Source organism: Pinus tabuliformis, chromosome 5_1 (genome assembly GCF_031772625.1).
Source record: "Pinus tabuliformis cultivar Carrire ecotype Pingquan chromosome 5_1, CPIR1, whole genome shotgun sequence".
Lineage (NCBI taxonomy): Eukaryota > Viridiplantae > Streptophyta > Pinopsida > Pinales > Pinaceae > Pinus > Pinus tabuliformis.
The window spans coordinates 240,142,116-240,161,339 of NC_142305.1; the positions used below are offsets into that span (position 1 = coordinate 240,142,116).

The 19,224-nt window shown below is 41.0% G+C and overlaps 1 protein-coding gene across 5 annotated transcripts in view; it reads left to right on the plus strand.

Moving 5' to 3' along the window:
- Nucleotides 1-257: 257 nt before the first annotated feature.
- LOC149164299 (glutathione hydrolase 1-like) overlaps nucleotides 258-19,224 on the plus strand; it is a 115,605-nt gene continuing 96,638 nt past the window's right edge. Inside the window, exons 1-3 of one of the 5 annotated variants that reach the window (XM_089432033.1) lie at nucleotides 258-581; nucleotides 732-869; nucleotides 2,157-2,318. In XM_089432033.1, coding sequence (XP_089288159.1) covers nucleotides 2,243-2,318 — 76 coding nt within the window. In that variant the 5' untranslated portion in view covers nucleotides 258-581; nucleotides 732-869; nucleotides 2,157-2,242. The other 4 variants (XM_089432031.1, XM_089432034.1, XM_089432032.1 and 1 more) reach the window with 4 other exon arrangements.

Genomic DNA, 19,224 nt, shown 5'->3' on the forward strand with positions numbered 1-19,224 from the left:
GTCTATCCTTTATGGAAGAAAGAACAAGAAAGTCTATCCTTTATGCATATTCATTCATATATGTATCAAATTATACTCATTCATGCTTTCCATGACAGCAATATAAAGTTATTTTTATCTCAATTGTAAAAGCATCATACTCATTTATATGTGAACTATTATGTAAATTATAGATTTTAGAAATATTTCAAAATTTGATAAATATGAAAAACTAGATCAAACACGTTGTTGTTATCAAAGTTCAAAATATTTTTGAAATCAATGCATTCAACTGAGAAGCTATGCTGACCAGAACTCATGGTCAAGGTTCTTAGGCTGCCGTATTCTGTTTAGTCACTCCTTCCTGGACAGATACAAGTTGGACCTAGAAAATTCTCCCACCAAAATCCAACAGCCCCCCTGGTTGTTAGAGATTCACATATCTTCTATGTGAACTCATGCTGATAGGAAGTAATGGCCAAGGTGCTTGGGCTGCCGTATTCTCCTTTGCCACTCTTTCATGCAGAAATGCAAGTGGGGCATAATTAATGCCTCCACCAAAATCCAACAGCCCCCCTTGTTATTAGGGATTCACATGTCTGGTATGTATGCTAATTCAGAATCCCTGAATGCATCTTCACACATACGTTGTTAATGGCCATTTTTCAAAAATCTAATATTATCACAGTATTTCTTTGCTCAGAAATAGTAGAGTAATTACAAATTCCCTCCACATGTAAATATATTATCAGATAATTGCATATAAAGATAAACACACGGCTAAGATGGTTTGCAGATAGTAACATCAAATAGATAACAGTCACTGGGCTTACAAAGCTCAGCCAAGGGCCAAGTATACAGCAAACTGACTTATGCTACAGAGATGGCAAGTAAGAACTTTTAACCTTCTTCGTTATTTGATGTTTTTGCAACACCTCTCGCATATGATAATGAGAATGGCTCATGGTCCAATACTTGTTCTTGCAAAATCTCTCCCTCTTATTTCAAAAAACTAATGATGATGGACGTATTGCCCAAGGCAACAGTTTCGTTTTTGGTTAAGTATCCACAAGGTTTACCGTTGAGTTCTTTCTTTGTAACAGTAGAAGATTTTGATACAAACTAATGATAATGGGTACATTGCTCAAGACACCAGTTTCCTTTTTTGATTAAGGATCCATAAGGTTTGCATTGTCCAAGACACCCGTTTCCTTTTTTGATCAAGGATCCATGAGATTTGCCATTTGAGTTTTCTCTGTCATAGTAAAATATTGTGATTAGTGGGTGTTATGTTGGACTTTATTTCTGGTTATTGAGCCCAGAGGCTCATTCTACACTCAGTTTGAGTTCTCTCTATGACAAAATATTTTGATGGGTGATAGTAAAATATTTTGATTGGTGAGTGTTATGTTGAACCTGCTCTTATTTCTGGTTATTGAGTCCTTATTTTTGGTTATTGAACCCAGAGGCCCATTCTACAGCCCAGTATAATGTGTAAATTGAAATTTTGTTCATCTCAGTCAAAATAAAAAATTTGAAAAATCTAAAAATCTAAAAATTAAATAATTATACAAAACATTTAAATAATATTGCCTAAATTTACACTTGGAAAAATTGAATCCTCTTGTCCATAGGTTGGATCCCTATTTAAAATAGATTTATACTGGTGTGATACAATGCATGGGCTATATAAAATATATTTCTGGTCTGTTCAGACCTCCTCCGGCTGTGATTCTGCTGTAGGTTACAGCATTTGTTATACAATAACTATCCTAAGGGTCTTTAAATGATTTTCTCTAATAATTCAAAGTGAGGCAAATGGGCATGATTTTTACAAATAACGGTTGAATGTGACAGACTTGGATGTAGGCCAAGTCATATATGTTTTTACGTTGAATGGCAGTCTGCCCTCTCTTCAGAAAGTAATTTTTGGATATAAAGGCTTTTCTACACAAGTTCTAAAGATCGCTAAATGAAATGTCCATTTAGTCTGACAAGTGCTTCATATTGTTATCAATGGATATGTTAGCTTTTCTACGCAAGTCCTGAAGATTGCTATATGAACTGTTAGTGTATTCTGAAAAGTGCTTTAAATCGTTATCAATTTTGTTTTAATGAATTTCAATGGTAACTGATGCTTTCCACATGTCGTGGCTCGTATTTACTGTGGAGATAAGTTGGACAAGTTGGTTTTTCACACTAATCAGGTTGTATTGGAAATAGCAACCTGTACCTTGACACTGAACCAATAAGGGTCCCTGTCATGAACAAGCATGTAGCCTATGCTCGTCAAGTTATCTTGTGTGTCAGTTTTCGGGAAAATACAAAGAGAATAAAAGGTACTGTACATGCTCTTCAAGTTATATTTTGTTTTAGTTTTGGGAAATTACAAAGAGAATAAAAAACTATATATTCTTCAAGATATATTTTGTGTTAGTTTTGAGGAAAGTATAAAGAAAAAATAGAGTTAAATAGTGAATACAGTGGATCACATTCCATGTTAGTAAAGATACAATTCGATGATGGAAAATCTATTGCGATCTAAGTTTTGGGTGAGCTCAAATAAGAACGTTCCATGTTCAACGCTTCAAGAGAAAAGAAGATAAAAGACCTTGCTTCAGCAAGGTTTAGTCTGAACCATTAAACTCTTATCAAAGTTGACATTATTGAATTGGTATTGATTATTCCGATCCAACTCACTAAGATCTGGATAGACCCTTCTAACAAAGGATTAGACAACCTTGACACGGGTAAGGTCCTACACCAGCATTATGTAGTAGACATTTAAGACCAAGCCCTCAAGAGAAGAGAAGATTAAAAACCTTGCCTAAGCAAGGGTCGGTCTAGACAAGTGAACACTTATCAAAGTTGGCCTTATTGGGTTGGTATTGATTGCTTTGATCCGGCTTAGTGAGGTGCCGATAAATCTTTCTAACAAAGGGTTAGTCAATCTTGAAGCAGGTAAGGTCTTGTGCCAACGTTTATCTACATTTTAAGCATTGGCCTTACTAGGTTGGTCCTTAGTGCTACAGGCCAGGTTGGGAGAGACAAGTTAGGCTGCTAGATGTTGCTTCTATTGGCTGGCTCCTCATACCTAGCCCTTTGAAAACCTACCTAGGATGACCAACGAGGATCTTATTAAGGTAAGAAGTGGTGAGTTCAAACCCAAGAAGATTCTTACTTATCTTTGTTTTTGTCAAAAAGGATATGTATCAAAGTGATTTAGATTGAACATATAAGTTAGTCTCTAAGTCACATGACACGAGGACACTGGACACAAAAGCACGAGTATCTGACATAGGACACATTGAGGCCAGAAACAAGACATGGGGGATGTTACCCATCAAAATGGTAACCCCATAGGAAACAACTTACCTCCTACCTTGGATAGCCAGCCAACCAGCGACCCTACATTGTTGCTCATTAATGATGATATGCCATTTTTTTCTCCACCATCTACACTATTCATGCACCTCTCACCATTTGGCATTCCTCTTGGATGAAGGCGGGCTACCATTCAATAGGTACTTTGACCATTTTGCAATCGAGTGCTTTTACTTAATGTTTTGGGCATTTTGACATGGATAAAGAGGTGATCTGGATGATTGATTGATCTTGACTATAAAATTGCCCTCTCACCTTACCAGGGGGGTTAATCTTTAAGCCTAATCCAATGGGACCTCCTCTAAGGCCTTAGGGTGGAGGGGAACTACTTGGGAAACTTGGACTGAAGTAGCGTGTCCATTACCCTTTCCCTACTTAACATCTTCCATATCACATCATTTCCTTTGATGCCATCTCAATCCTTTGGGTCAAATGTCATTGGTTCATAGTGATTTGGCATTCATATATCCACATCCTTGGGTTAGGCCAAAAAAAAATCTCTGAAGGTTGATGCAACTAAAAGAATGAAAAAACATAAGATGGCCACAACAAAAGAAAAACAAAAGTTAAAATGTAAAAGATGGTCGGGTTAAAAGTTAGCGTGTGGGCAATGTTACCCACCAAAATAGGTAACCCCATAGGAGAAAAAAATCTCACATTCTTCACATCCAACTGGCCAGCCATGTAGCCCTTGACATCCACCACTAGCTGACAATGTGCCATTTTATCTCTACCATGTGGATCAGTCATATACCTTTCACCCATCTGGCAAGAGCACATGGACGAAGGTCAATTTCCCATCAAAAGGTACTTTATTCATTTTGTAATCGAGTTCTTATGCTTGTTTGTATTTGGGCTTTTGGTATGGATTATGGGGTGACCTAGAAGAATGAGGGGTTTTGACTGTGATCTATTCCCTCAGCTTAAATGGGGGGTTAATCTTCGATCCTAAACTAGTGGGACTTCCCCTAATGACCCAATGGGTATAAGAGTGGCACTAATCGGGAAGCCTTGATTGAAATAGTGTTTTCCATCTATCCCTATTCCATACTTACCACTTTCCATATTACATTACAGACCCATATTCCACTGCCATTCTTCGGGTTCAACTGACCATTGGTTCTCTGGGATTTGGCACCCACACATTCACATACCTCGGTAGGGTCTGAAACTTCTCCCTGGGAAGCTGATGCAACTAAAAGAAAAGGAAAAAGCATATTATGACGACAAAATAAAATAAAAGAATATCAAAAAGCAAAAGATGGTTGGGACATATGCATTAGCACGTGGGAAAAAGCCTAGCATGAGTTCTACCTCATTCATTATGGGAATCACCCAGTTCCTGAGCACATGTTGCTCCTATACATCATAAGAGGAACCCTTGCATGTCCCAACCCCAATGGGAAATTAGTTGCCTCATCATTAAGGTTTAACACAATTGCTATACATCATGCAAAGCAAGCTATAACCTTTTGAGCTACGAGCAGTAATACAAAGAAAAATCAAGCAAAATTAAAAGGCACACAAGATTAAAAGGCCGAATTGGTAACTCATGCATCCATGATTTCTCCCTCCTCACATCTATACACTCAAAATGTGGATTCCCATCATGCTGGTCCCTTTGACCATGGAAATTGGCCTTGAAGTCTTCTCCCCTCTGTACCATCATTATTCACTAACACTTATTGATTGAAAGGTGGATTGAGGAAATGTTACTTACCCTTGGGGGTTGGAAACACCTAATAGGGTTGTCCTTTAGCCACTCTTACCTAGGGAGGAAACACCATTGCGAGTTCAAGGCCCTAATTTTGGAATGGAAGTCTTATGTGAAGTATTAAATAGCCCTTTACATTCAAACTTGGTTCACTTAGATGCAAAAATGATTATTGTCCCTGATGACTGGTTGCTTTCACTAGACTTTATGTTGTGATTGTCAGGTGGTTCAGCAACCCATGACCTGGGAACCTTACCCATAGATACCCAGGCCCAGAGAAGTATATTGGTACCCATAGGTGAAGCGTTGGAAGCCTTGGGTCTTCAAGCAGTAGTCGCACATCATACCTACCCTTGGACACCTTCTGCACCCAGGATGTTCTGCCACTTTGCACTGCATTTGATGATTCTTTAGGATGATGCACCTAGACCAGCATGCCCCCAGGTTGGTATTAGCACTCTTTGAGAGATGGAAATTGATCCAGAGCCTTGATGAGGATGTGTTGACAAGGTTAATCCTCTCTGCGGACAGAGACGGTCCCTCTAGCCTAATGACTAGGTCGAGCAACTGAAGTGACAATCAACTAGACATCTTCCGAGATTATAATTGAAAAATAGAATGAAAGAGATGACCTACCTCACTCTGATGCTATTCCGATTTCCTTTGTTGAGATCCTCGAACCGCTTGTGTCACGGACTTGCTCCTGCTTCTTTCAGCGCTTATGTAACTGCACAAGTGATCAAGAGACAACAAAGCATGCCAAAATCGATAGCAAATCCAATAATAACCTACTTAGCTAATCAAGGAATGCCAAGCTAATACATATATGAACATATATATTTTGGGAAGATGAACCAGCAGTTGTATATTATTTAAAGAATAAAGGGCAGCTTACAACCATAGCCTTGATGTTGAAAGGATCTCCTTGAGTGGTAATCCAAGTCCAAGCCAAGAAACTCTCCAAACGCTCCTTCTCCAAGTCTAATGAATAGCCTCTAAGCACAAGCTCAGCATAGGGGTGTAAATGGACATAGACCAACTAGCCTCTAACCTAACCAACCATTTGGGAATGGGAGAGGAGGAATTTATAGGTTGGGAGGGAGTTAGGACTCCTCCAAAGATAGGATTAGGCCCACATCTCAAGGAGGTAGCTCATAGGGATAAGACAAAGAGGTCAAGTTAGAAGGATTTGACCTCATCTATGCGAAACCAACTCTAGCTCGTCGCTCTAGAAGCTTCTCATCCTCATTGGGAAAAATACCTTTTTGGGATCATTGCGGGTATGACAGGGAACAGAGTGATGCCATTGCGGGTCAAACACGGTACAACAGGCGACCATTGCGGTTTTGAGCTTCATAAGAGCAATGACCCTCATTTTTGGGTTTTAAGAGCTATTTCTTCAGGGAAAGCTCAAGACATTTTCCAAGCAAAGTTTTAGGAGGGATCTGAGTTGTATACATGGATGAGTATACTGTATAATGATCATGTTTCAGGCACTTCGGGGTATGTCACAAGGAAGTGCAGGAGGCGTGACAAAACACTGTGTAACAAATGCCCCCTAAAGCATGAAGGTAGAACGCAGAGTGATGGTTGAGATTCTTTATGAGCTCTTGCAAGGATGAGGACACGCACTGTCAGGAGACCTGCAAATCAAGGACGCATATACATATACATATCTAAGATCAAGACATGAATCCACGGCATGGACACAACCATCCGAATGATGAAGACTATATGAAAAGATCCATGGTATGGGCGCAACCATCCAGATAACAAGGATCATCATAGATATAAAGTCTCACGGTATGGTCACAGCCATCCGTATAGTAGAAACATGTGTACAATCATGAATGACATATAACTCCATGCAGCTTGAGTCATAACAGACAAGACTCAGGGTCTTGCGCTCCATCCCGACCCGATCAATGTATGAATCCTAACATGCGAATAAACATGTTGAAGTCGAACATGCTAGAAAACCACCTGATTACCGGCCAATGATGTGGACCATTAACAGGTACAAGAGAAACCACCAATAATGACAATGGCTCTCAAGGTACAACAGTACAATCTGTGAATGTGATAATGAAGCTGAGGTCGAACACTCGTGGAATCACCCGATCGAAAGCCAATAATGAAGACCTATTTTCGGATGCGAAGAACTGGCCATTAGGGCATGCCAGCTCTAAGGTACTAAAAGGGGATTCCTAAGTCATCTTCCAGGATAATGAGTTGAAGTCGAGAGGAAGTGAACCATCGAAGGAGGGTCATAATGATTCCCTCATCATCGACATGAAACGAGGAACAAAGTGGAATAAGTTTCAAGACTGTAACAATGACTCAAACAATGTATAGGTAAATAACTGCAGATTGGACTTCTCTTGAACATATTGGCGACACGACTCTGGAGTGTGGCAGCATTAGACTCAACATAGGACCAAGGGTCATAATGACGAAGTGGAATAGTCAAATGAGAGGCAAAATGGATCACCCAAACCCGGAAGGACAAGTGACTAAGTGAGGATATCCCAAACCCGACACGAGAAACAGATGAGTGTCATGTTCAAGAGCGACATGCTGCCTATACAAAGGATGTTTCATCTTCATTTTTCCCCCACTATTTCTAGCAAGTACCTTTTTATTTTTACACAAGCTTGAAGAGGATACCATATGCTTGTCATATAAGTCCATCCTTTGGATGAGTCCATCCTAGTAAGTTTTACGAGCCCTAGGAAGGAGAAACTCGATCTCATCATGGTGACGAGTTTTTCGTTGTAAAATTTTAACGAGTCCGACGGAAGAATAACTCGGTACCTTTTTCATATTTAGAGAATTTGAAAAAGAGACGAAAAAAATAAAACTCCACCAGGTCCCTTTTCGTAATTTGTCTCTCGAATCCAAAAAGGTAGAAAACAATATTCGAGAGAATCTCTTAGCCATGTTCGACTAAGGGGTACCTTTTCCGTAAGTATTCAATCTTAGCCCCAAAAAGGGTTAAACTTATTCTAAGTAGACGTCATTTCATTTAATTTAACGAGTTCAAAAAGACAAGTACTCAATAATATTTTCATATTTTTGGAGTCTGAAAAGAGCTGAAAGAGGACTCCTCCTGGAGGAACGAGTGGTATAAAAGGATAGCAACTAGTTCTGGTAATGATGGAACTGCTCAAAACATGTAATGGTCAAGAGGCTGGCTAATAATACCACTCATCGCAGATGTTCCTTAGGCAAAGGAAAAACAACCAAGTGAAAGCGAATGATCGGCCAAAGAGACGGTGGCGATGGAATGCAACAACCAAGGCTCATCTAGAAAAAATCGGCTGATTAAAACAACAATCACGAGATGTAAAATGGGAATAGTTTCATTTTTACACGAGCTTGAAACATAGGAACTATGCTTGAGGATACTTGAAGATGGTTTCATTTTTACACAAGCTTGAAACAAAGATAAACTATGCTTGGATTTTGTTTCATTTTTACACAAGATTGAAACAGAAACAAATTGTGCTTGAATTTGGTTTCATTTTTACACAAGCTTGAAACAAAGAAAAACTATGCTTGAGATAAGTTTGCATGCCCCCAGCATAATGACTCAATTCGAGGCACATACCCCCCTAGCTTCATTTCGTTCACCTAAGTGGATGGAAAGAAGGTTCAATTACGAGATTAAGTGAAAGACTTGACTGGGATTTTACGAGATCTAATCAAAGACTCGAACTGGAAGGGGGTTTGTTTCATTTTTTAACAAGCTTGACATAGGAAAAGAACCATGCTCATGAATACCTATTTCATTTTTTAGCAAGGTTGACATAGTAAAAGAACTATCCTCATATCCCTTGTTTCATTTTTTAAGGAGCTTGACACAAGACAAGGAACTCTTCTCCATGGTCCTGATCACAGACCAAAAGAGGCCATGGCTTCCAAGAGGTTCTCATTAGATGGGAGAACAACACTCTGGAAGGGATACATGTCCAGGGATCCAAATGAAAAATCGGGCTCCAATGCCCCCAGTACATGGTGTACTACATCACCTACTAGATCATCAGTAGATGTGGGCATGGAACAGGTGGCCACGTAATTAACCTGTGGTGGGGGTGATACTGCTTGCACATAAGAACCATTTAGGGATGATGGTTGAGTGGGAGATGATTTAGGACCAATGAATGTAAGCTGATCAATGATCACAATGTTTCCTTCATGCAGGAAACACATCACTCGAAAGAGGGAAGAAACAAGAGCTCCCATGACATAAACATAGTCACGGCCAAGGAGTAGATTAAAATACAAAGGACCTTGGATAACCATTACGTCTATATAGAAAGTCTTTCCTCACAAAGTAACAGGTAACTTAGGAAGGATCCCTAATAGTGGATTGGTTCTTCTGTTAAAATCTAATAGATTCTGGGTGACGGGGACAAGCTAAGGAGAACCTAAAGCTTGCCAAGCAATTGAGGACAGGATACTAACATATGCGCCCTTGTCTATGACTGTGCTAGGTACGGCCATATGGTAAGCCTGTACTGTAATCTGGAAAGGAACATAAGGCGGAAGGCAATATCTTGCTAGTGGACTCCAATTAAAAGAAGTGACTAAACTACTCGGAGGGGGTGTCGTAGGAACGTGAGAGATACCCTCTTGCTCGATGGGAATAGGAGAAATGCTCTCATGCACCTCGGGAATAGGAGGATTTCCCTCCAGTTCATTTGAAACTGAAGAAACCATAAGAACCTGAGCAGTATGAGGTTCACTCTCTACCGGAAAGGTACGGTTAACTGAAGGTGGGGTCAAGTCTACCGGTTTCTCAATCAATGGTTGGTCGAGAACAAACTCACGAGACTCACTTTCAGAGAGAGTGGGATTGACCAAAGATGACTTTCGATCAAACACTGGATCAACTAGCGGAGGATCAAGGGAAAGCTTTCGATACCCAGTCGGAAGACGAGGTTGAGAAGCTGTAAGGTTTTCCAACTCTTTGGAAGCTTCATCCATAAGAGGACAAAGGTGAATGGGATGATTACCTTCACACAAATTACAGGGAAATTTAACTATTCCCTTTTTCCCATGAGCTTTACTGTTACTACTTGAGGGTTTATCACTAGCATGATCACCAGAGACTGATGACAAAGGTTGATGTGAACCTAAAGACTACACACTTTTAAGACTTTGGGAATACCAAGACAATTCCGAAGAAGGTGGTCACCCTTACATAACATGCAAGGGAATTTTACTTTCCGAGGCTGGTTGGATGATTTTCCTACATCAGTTTCATCTGTAGCAATGAATGCTTGGTTTCTCCCTTGCTTATTTTTCTTCTTCTTCTTCATCCTCTTCTTCTTCTTAGCTTCCTGGTTGCTAGAATCTAGACCTTCACTAGGCGAAGAGAAAGAACGAGGTGAAGAAATAGGCGAAGAAGGGAAAGGGTCAACTTTAGGATCAACATGAGGTTGATGTTGTTCAGGTGGAGGAGAACTTGGTTGAAAAGCAGTTTGGACACTCGGAACCACCAAGGTCGAAAATAACCAAACTGGCAGACCAATGGTCAATCCAGGAAGGGACAACGTCGCCATATAGGGAGCACTAGTATTTCCAAAAGAAGGAAAAGGACTAGGATTCCCATCAGAGGGGTTTCCTTGACTGGTAGACTCAGGAAATGTTGCCATTGGTATCAACCTAAGATCTACTAAGGAGTATTTCCACAGGAAGGATGTTGTTCCGTGGTCAATTAATTTTAGAATTTGAAACAAAAACTTGGCCTTTTCATGTTTTAAGAGTCGAGAAAAGGACGAAAAGGTGACTCTAGTCACTTTCGTAAGTTTAGCGAGCTTGAAAGGACAAGTGCTCAATGATATTTTCAAATTTAAGGAGTCAGAAAAGATCGAAATGACTACTCAGGTAACTCTAGGCAAAAAGGATTACCAAGTAACTGTGAACTGCAATACACCCCAGCAAATAAATTGACCAAGGACTTGACGTACGTGCAGGCAATTTCCCCGAATGCTGTGTTCAGTGTATCATGTTTACAGGGCGGCATAATCGACTTCCTATGGATAAAGGTTTGCAACCTATGAGGGTCTCCCTTTATATACTCGACGGTACGGGGAGCACAAGTCCATGCTAGCGCTGTCTAATGCAAAAGCGAACGACAACTGCTAAGTTTTAAAGACACCGAAACACGTCTCTAGCCTAGACCACTAAGTATGAACGTTAATGTTTCAAATGCTCCTTAGATTAATTGATAGATTTTAAGTTAATCTTCAATTAAGTTTCAGTTTTGAGGCTCAAAACGATGTCACCTAAACACCTATGATGCAACTATATGAAAAAAGGAAATTTTCCACTTCAATGAAAGCTAGACTAACCAAGGGAAGAAATTTCAATCAATAATGCATCATGCAAAATGCCTTCCACTAACTTTGCTTTTCATCTTCCAAATGCCAAAAATATCCTAAATGTAACTTTTTCGAAAGAAAAATGATTTTACTTTACTAAGATGCACTTATATGAATTATGCTTTTCTTTTAATTTTGAATGATTTGATGCACCTAATATAGTTTTTCGCTTTCAATCATCGCAAAATGCGATCTATTTTCAATGATGAATCTCAAAAGATAACTTTTCAATGCAACTAATCTAATGCATTTTCACGAAAAGTAAATTTTGAAGTACAAGCTAAAACAAATGCAAAACGATGTTTTCAATGATTTCCACAAAAAACAAGACTCAACCAATCAACAAAACAAGCATCTCAATGACACCAACAAGCAGCAAGTGATGACCAATTGACCAGAAACCCTAGAATTCAGTCAGATTTCACTTCGAAGCCAACGAGACAAATTTTGCAAATTAATCAAGGCAATCAATCAAAACATTGACAAATCCAAGCATACAGGATGGGAAAAGACCTTAGGGGCCAAGACACACTGGATTCTAAGGAAGAAATCTTAAAAATTCTCATATTCAAGGATCATCGCTACTTTACATACCCAAACCCGCGATTATCGCTACTTTGCATAGGCAAACCCGCGATGGCATCACTACTTTGTATAGCAAAAGTAGTGATGATTTCAGCACGACCAAAAAATGAGTAAATTTTTTCATTGCAACTGTAAAGGTAAAAACCACGATCATCGAAACTGTAAAGGTAAAAACTGCGATTCCATCGCGACTGTAAAGGTAAAACCGCGATGGGCGAGGAATATGGGAAAAATCTAAAAAGATTCCAAGAAACAATCCAGACTTAGCACTTTAAGGCAGTAATCAGTGATGGTATAAACCTAGGCTGATGTAGACAAGTCGAAAAATCGACGGTTGGTCAAACTAGACAAAAGATCAGCGTGAAAGATTGGATGGAAAGGGTCATAGGCTCCCTAGCGGAGTCGCCATTTTGTTGACAAGGTTAATCCTCTCTGCAGATAGAGACGATCCTTCTAGCCCAATGAGTGGGTCTAGCAATTGAAGTGACAATCAACTAGACATCTTCCTAGATTATAATTGAAAAATAGAACGAAAGAGATGACCTACCTCACTCTGATGCTATTCCGATTTCCTTTGTTGAGATCATCGAACTGCTTGTGTCACGGACTTGTTCCTGCTTCTTTCAACGCTTATGTACCGGCACAAGTGATGAAGAGACAACAAAGCATGCCAAAACCGATAGAAAATCCAATAATAACCTACTTAGCTGATCAAGGAATGCCAAGCTAATACATACATGAACATATATATTTTGGGAAGATGAACCAACAGTTGTATATTATTTAAAGAATAAAGTGAATCTTACAACCATAACCTTGATGTTAAAAGGCTCTCCTTGAGTGGTAATCCAAGTCCAAGCCAAGAAACTCTCCAAACACTCCTTCTCCGAGTCTAATGAATAGCCTCTAAGCACAAGCTCATCATACGGGTGCAAATGGACATAGACCAACTAGCCTCTAACCTGACCAACCATTTGGGAATGGGAGAGGAGGAATTTATACGCTGGGAGAGGGAGTTAGGACTCCTCCAAAGATAGGATTAGGCCACATCTCAAGGAGCTAGCTCATAGGGATAAGACAAAGAGGCCAAGTTAGGAGGATTCAAACTCATCTATGCGAAACCACCTCTAGCTTGTCGCTCTGGAAGCTTCTAGATCATGAAGCTTCTCATCCTCTTTGGGAAAATTGTTGATTTGTAGTCGCATCGGATGTGCTCTAGCCATGAAATGTGGTGGAGAGTTTGGGGCACATGAAATCTCCAATACCCCGAAAGTGTTTGGGCAGATTCTAAACAGTTCAAGAGATATTAAAATAATTAATATTTTTAATGGAGTCCCTAAGTCTAAACTTCGGGAAATTAAAATATTAATGTGGATTAATATAAAACTATGTTAGAATGGTCCAAAAGACATGGATCAAGCCAGATCTAATCTTAAACGTTGATTAGGGACTTAATCTCGGCTGTTGATATGTCAACAAGAAAAGTATAAGAGGAGGCTTGAGGGTCACTTGGAGAATACACCAGATGATCAGTCATTCTATTCTTTAGAGCGGGCTTTGCTAAGAGAGATAGAATCAGTGATGGAGTTGCAGCTGAGGGGCGTTGAGTACGGAGAGACAGAGAGGCAGAGATAGTGCCGGGAGATCAGTGCAGGAGCCAGAGAGAGTGACACAGTAGCAGCGAGGGCTCACGCAGGGCCATGCAGAGGCAGCCAGGAGCTGCGCAGTGCTTCAGAGAGGCCAGCGTTGCTGACACAGAGGGCCAGAAGGCTGACGCAGGCCCATTCAGGGTGACACAAGACCAGCGCTGGGCAGAGAGAGGTTGACGCAATCCAGAGAGGCAGACGCTCGGGTTTCTCGGGCAGATTGGAGCTGAGGAGCTACCGGAGGGTTTATCCAGGGTTTCAGCCGGGACATTTGTCTCAGATTGAGAGGTACTACTGCCAAGGAAATTCTTTGTTGGGTAAGCCGGTTTCGGCACCCAGATTATACTCTGAAATTGCTTAATAAGAAAACCCTCAGATAGTTGCACCGGTTTTCCCGCATTGGGTTTTTTTGGGGACATTGGTCCAAAAATAATGGTGTCATTGTGTGTGCTTGTTTCTGTTTCCTTCAGTTGTTGATTTGTAATATGTTGAGCATGCACTAGTGTTTATTTTCAGTATTTACATTGTAAATAACTTGTTAAGTAACAAAACAAGTAGGTAGGAATAAATCAGTAAAGTGCATGGAGGGTTTCTAACTGGTAGACTTAGAAACTTCAACAAAAATTACTTTTTTGGGATCATCGCGGGTATGACAGGGAACAAAGTGATTCCATCACGGGTCAAACACGGTACAACAGGTGACCAACGCGGTTTTGAGCTTCATAAGAGCGACGACCCTCATTTTAGGGTTTTAAGAGCTATTTCTTCAGGGAAAGCTCAAGACATTTTCCAAGCAAAGTTTTAGGAGGGATCTGAGCTGTATACCTAGATGAGTATACTGTATAATGATCATGTTTCGAGCACTTCGGGGTATGTCACAAGGAAGTGCAGGAGGCGTGACAAAATACTGTGTAACAGGATGGTCTCAGCTTTTGAGACATGGGAGGGCTAGTAGCACTTGGAAAGCCCTCAACATTAGAGCGGAGATGGAAATTTTGAGCAGTTGGAGACCTAGGAGACCACCTTTGGTGCCCCAAATTGGATTTTGGGGTCCACAGAGGGATATTGATAATTTGAGGGCCAACCCTCACATCATGATTTTTAGAGGCTTCTACACCACTCATGGCACTCTAGAGCCTCAACACATGCCACATGGAGCTTACTTAATGGATGATGTTAGCCTTTTAGGCCTCATGGCTCACACATGTGGGCTTTTCACTTCAGTTTATGTTTAAGCTAGTTGGGTTGGCTTGTAAACCAGGGTTCTAATGTAATTTTACTTGTTAGTAGGGGCTTTAGACTAAAAATTAGACCTTATCCTCCTCATATAAATAGACGAGGACTTGTTCATTTGTCATCATCATCGCTTGGACAATTCAGCCTCTCTTAGGAGAATTTCAGCCTCCTTTACTTGTGGAGAGATGTGATCTATGGAACGAATATTTTATTGGAGCTATGTATTTTTCTTTGGAGAAATTATCTTGGATCAATGATGGATTATTCATACATGTTATCTTGTAAGTGAGCCTTGTATTTGATTAGTTTTTTCTTTATGTCCAATGTATGGAAGATATTGGTAATCTAGGGTTTTTCTATTGTGCCCTAATTTGTTGAAAATCAATTGCATAGAATCTAGATATCATTATTGCATGCATTACTCATTATATAACATGTGAATGGTATTCCCCTTGGTGAACTCATGTTGTAGCTCTCCCAAGTGCCTTTGATCCCTCACAAAGATAATAGTTAGGGTTTTGATGCTAGGGCATCAAAATATCCTTACTCCTTTGCAAGGATTAGCTGACCTTAAACATCCATATACTCCATCCACCCAAGGATTAGGCACTGGCCATCCATTACTTGGTGATCAAGTCAATTTTATCCTTAAATTTTACTCTTTCTTGCCTAATTTGTCCCTCTTAAGGAGAGGTGGTCAACTAGGGCTAGTGCAAATTGACAAGGAGGAATTTTGGACTTCGAAAAGTCTAAACATCAAGGGTTGAGTGGTTTCCACAAAATAATTCCCTTCTGGTGGGCATTCATTCCATTTCCATCTATAATTTCTCTTGCCCTAGTTGTTTGCCCTAGGAGAAAACCCTAGTTTTGTTTTAGCTTCAATGTGAGGGCTTCTTGAGGGTTTCATATGCCTTAACTTTGTTGGAATACGTTCTAGGAAACCCTTTCTTTGCAACTAGACCTTGCTCAACCCAACTCTCAACCTATCAACCAAACCCTAGTTCTTGTGTTGCCCTAATTTGGCCTCTTCAAGGAAAGCGAATTGCCTCTTCTTGGATCCTTGTGCCTAATTTGTGTCTTTCCCTTGGAGGCCTCTTTGTCACCTTGCACCTTTAAGCTTAGAATACCTATTAGGTGACCCATATGCATATCAAGATTCCTCCCATTGGTGAGTATCCATAAAGAGTAGGGGGTTTTGGTTGTGGTGACAATAGGCCATAACCCCATTGTTGCCACTTAGTGTTGATTTTGGTAGCTTGGGAGGTACTCCAAGCCTTAAGGATCAAGGGCTTGGAGGAAGGAGCTCCACAAGTGGCCTTCTGGGCTCGAAACGCAAGCTTGGGGTTTTTCACCCCAAGTTGTTGGGCCAAAACTGTTACGATATTTCGGTATGTGATGGATGGAGATGATAGAGGACGTTGAGACGAATCCAACGCAATGAAAATCATCGAATTCTGAGGTCTACAAGTGGAGATATTAATTTTTATGTGTTATGGTGGGCAAAGAGGGACATGAATGCAAGTCGGCCTTGTGTTAGAGGTGCCCTTTCGAGGGTTGTTTGATCCCCACATGAAACATATTAATAGAGACCTTGTGAGATCTCATTGTGACATCCAATGTGCATCTATCATCATAAACACCTTTGAATTTTGGTGCGGATCTGAGGCAGGACGCAGGGAGGCAAGAAGGACAAGTTTGGCACCTGCTGGGAGGATGTTCTCTTGTGTTTTGGGTGTGGACTTCTTGCAGAGGTAGGCCGCAGGTGTCTTAGGTATGCTCTAGCTAGTGTAGATGCTTGGAAGGGCAACAAAAGGGTAGCAGATCCCTAACAGAGAAGGTTGTAGGTCTGAGGTAAGGTTTGATGTATTTTTGCGTGGATTTGGCACTGTTCTGGGCCGCAGGGATAGGTTGCTACAACAACATGTTGTGGAGGTTTGTTGAGAGGGTCGAGAGGGCTAGAGAGACCCTCTCTCCTAGCCGCAGACTTCTAGAAGAGGCCGCAACCCAAACAATGGTATCTTCTTGTGCTAGGGGACTGTTTTGTGTTGTTGTTTTGGGTAGAGTACAGGAGGGTGTCTTGTGAAGTTTTCCAAGGCCAAGTACAATGCTTAAGGAGCCTTGTGTGGACAGCATAGATGGCAGCCCAATTGGAGAAGGAGATACAATGATTTGTGCAGGGATTTAGGGTTGTTGGGTGTGCCCTAACTAGACTGCTATAGACACAGATCACAAGGCAAGGTGGCAATAGTAGGGATTTGCAAATGTCATCTTGATTGATGATTGGATGCTAGAGGATGAGGGCCCTAGGAGATGACATGTTGAGAAGTTTGTTGGCAGCCAAGAGGAGGGTTTCCGTGGTGTGAGGATTCCCTAGCTAAAGGCAGATGCTACAACAAGCATTGGTCACTCGTCGTCTATTGGAGGGCAGCGTGGGAGTGGACCAAGTGTCGACAAGATTGGGCATTTATGGCCTATTGGAGGGCAACGTGATAGTGCCCAAGTTGGAGCCTGGTGAGCACCATCTTCATGGACCTAGGTGGTTGCTAGAGTGGAAGTTGTTGAGCTCAAGGTTTGATCAGCCAAAGGAGTAGTTGAGCAGCCCTAGACTTGTGTGTGGAGAAGGAATTCTATAGCAAATGATGGGTAGTCCTCCTAGCCCGTGTTCATTAAGGAAGATTGACATCTTGTAGTGATAGGTGGAAGCCCTCTGAGCCCTATGTTAGTCTTTATTGGAGAAGCGCAGGAAGACTATAGTGGTTTGAAGTCCCTAAGTAGCTGAGGAGCAACAGTGGGCAGATGAGAGTTGTTCACAAACGGGGTTGTGCACAACTCGACAAGATTATCAATGTTTTGTGTCCTTGATAGACTAAGTCACAACTAGTGAGCAGATTTGATAGTCGAGGTTCAATGACCAAATGGAATTCGATCATTGATAGAGGCAATGCTGCAGATCGGGAGCTGAGGAGCGAGCAGGTATAGGGTATGACTGAGAGGAGCTGAGAGAGCATGTGACAACCAGATGGTCAGAGTATCTTGTTGAGGGTAGATTGGTTGTCAATGGATTGACACCAAGCCACAATTTTGTATTCTTGTACTAGTGGATGTATGAGGGACATTATCCCTAGTATGGGAGCCCTAGGCTGTTGTATTATTCAATTGGATTAATATAACGAAGTTGTGCTGAAAATTGTAAAAGGTTGTCTATATTTTGTGCACTCTATGATTTATTGTTGTTTATATTCCGCTGTGAAAAGTAGTTTCGTTGTGATCTTTGGTTTGGTAGCATTAGTGATTTAAGATTCTTTCCCAGACACCAAGATCGTGGAAACTAAACATGGTAACAGAGCATGTCTGAGCTACTTTGAGGGATAGTGAATCATAGTGTGCACAGCGAAGCTTCTCAAAGAGAGTTGTGGGTGTCTATATCATGGAGTAGAGGGTTCAGCTGAACACATGGAAATGTGGTCTCGATAGACTACATGGTGAGATAGGATGGGAGTTCTGGTGGATCGGTCGTGAACTTGGTGCACTTCAATATGTTGTGTGGTGGTTTGCAGATCGTGGACTTCCTATGTCTTATCATGGATGGTTGGGACATCTCGAGGACTTCTTTAGCATGGATGATATCAATATGATTGAGATTGCTTCATGTGATGGACTACAGGTTGGCAAACTAGAGTCTTCATCGAATCATGATGTTGCATATCCAAGATTGGAGGGATTTGCACATGTCATATTTGATCCAGGAGGACGAGTGCTTACAGAACTGAGCCAGTGGAGATCGTGTAGGCTCAAAGGGAGTTTAGCCTCAAAGGGAGCAACCCTATGGAGGTTTGGGATCTTCAGGTTCAGATGTGATGAGGCAGAGACACTACTGATATTGCAGGGTTCATTCTACATAGTATGCTGCAGTGATTGACGCCAGATGGGCTAGTGTCGCTAGAGATGATGATGGTTACTTCCAGTCTTGGAAGTATGTCCCTCTCTAAGAGGGAGTGTTGACTTTGGTAGCTTGGGAGGTACTCCAAGCCTTGAGGATCGAGGTCTTGGAGGAAGGAACTCCACAAGTGGCCTTGTGGGATTGAAACCAAAGCTTGGGGTTTTGCACCCAAAGTTGTTGGGCCAAAATCGTGATGAGATTTCAGCATGTGATGGATGGAGATGATAGACGATGTTGAGACGAAACCAACACAACAAAAATCATCGAAATTTGAGGTCTAAAAGTGAAGATATTAATTTTTATGTGTTATGGTGGGCAAGGAGGGACATGAAGGCAAGTCGGCCTTTTGTT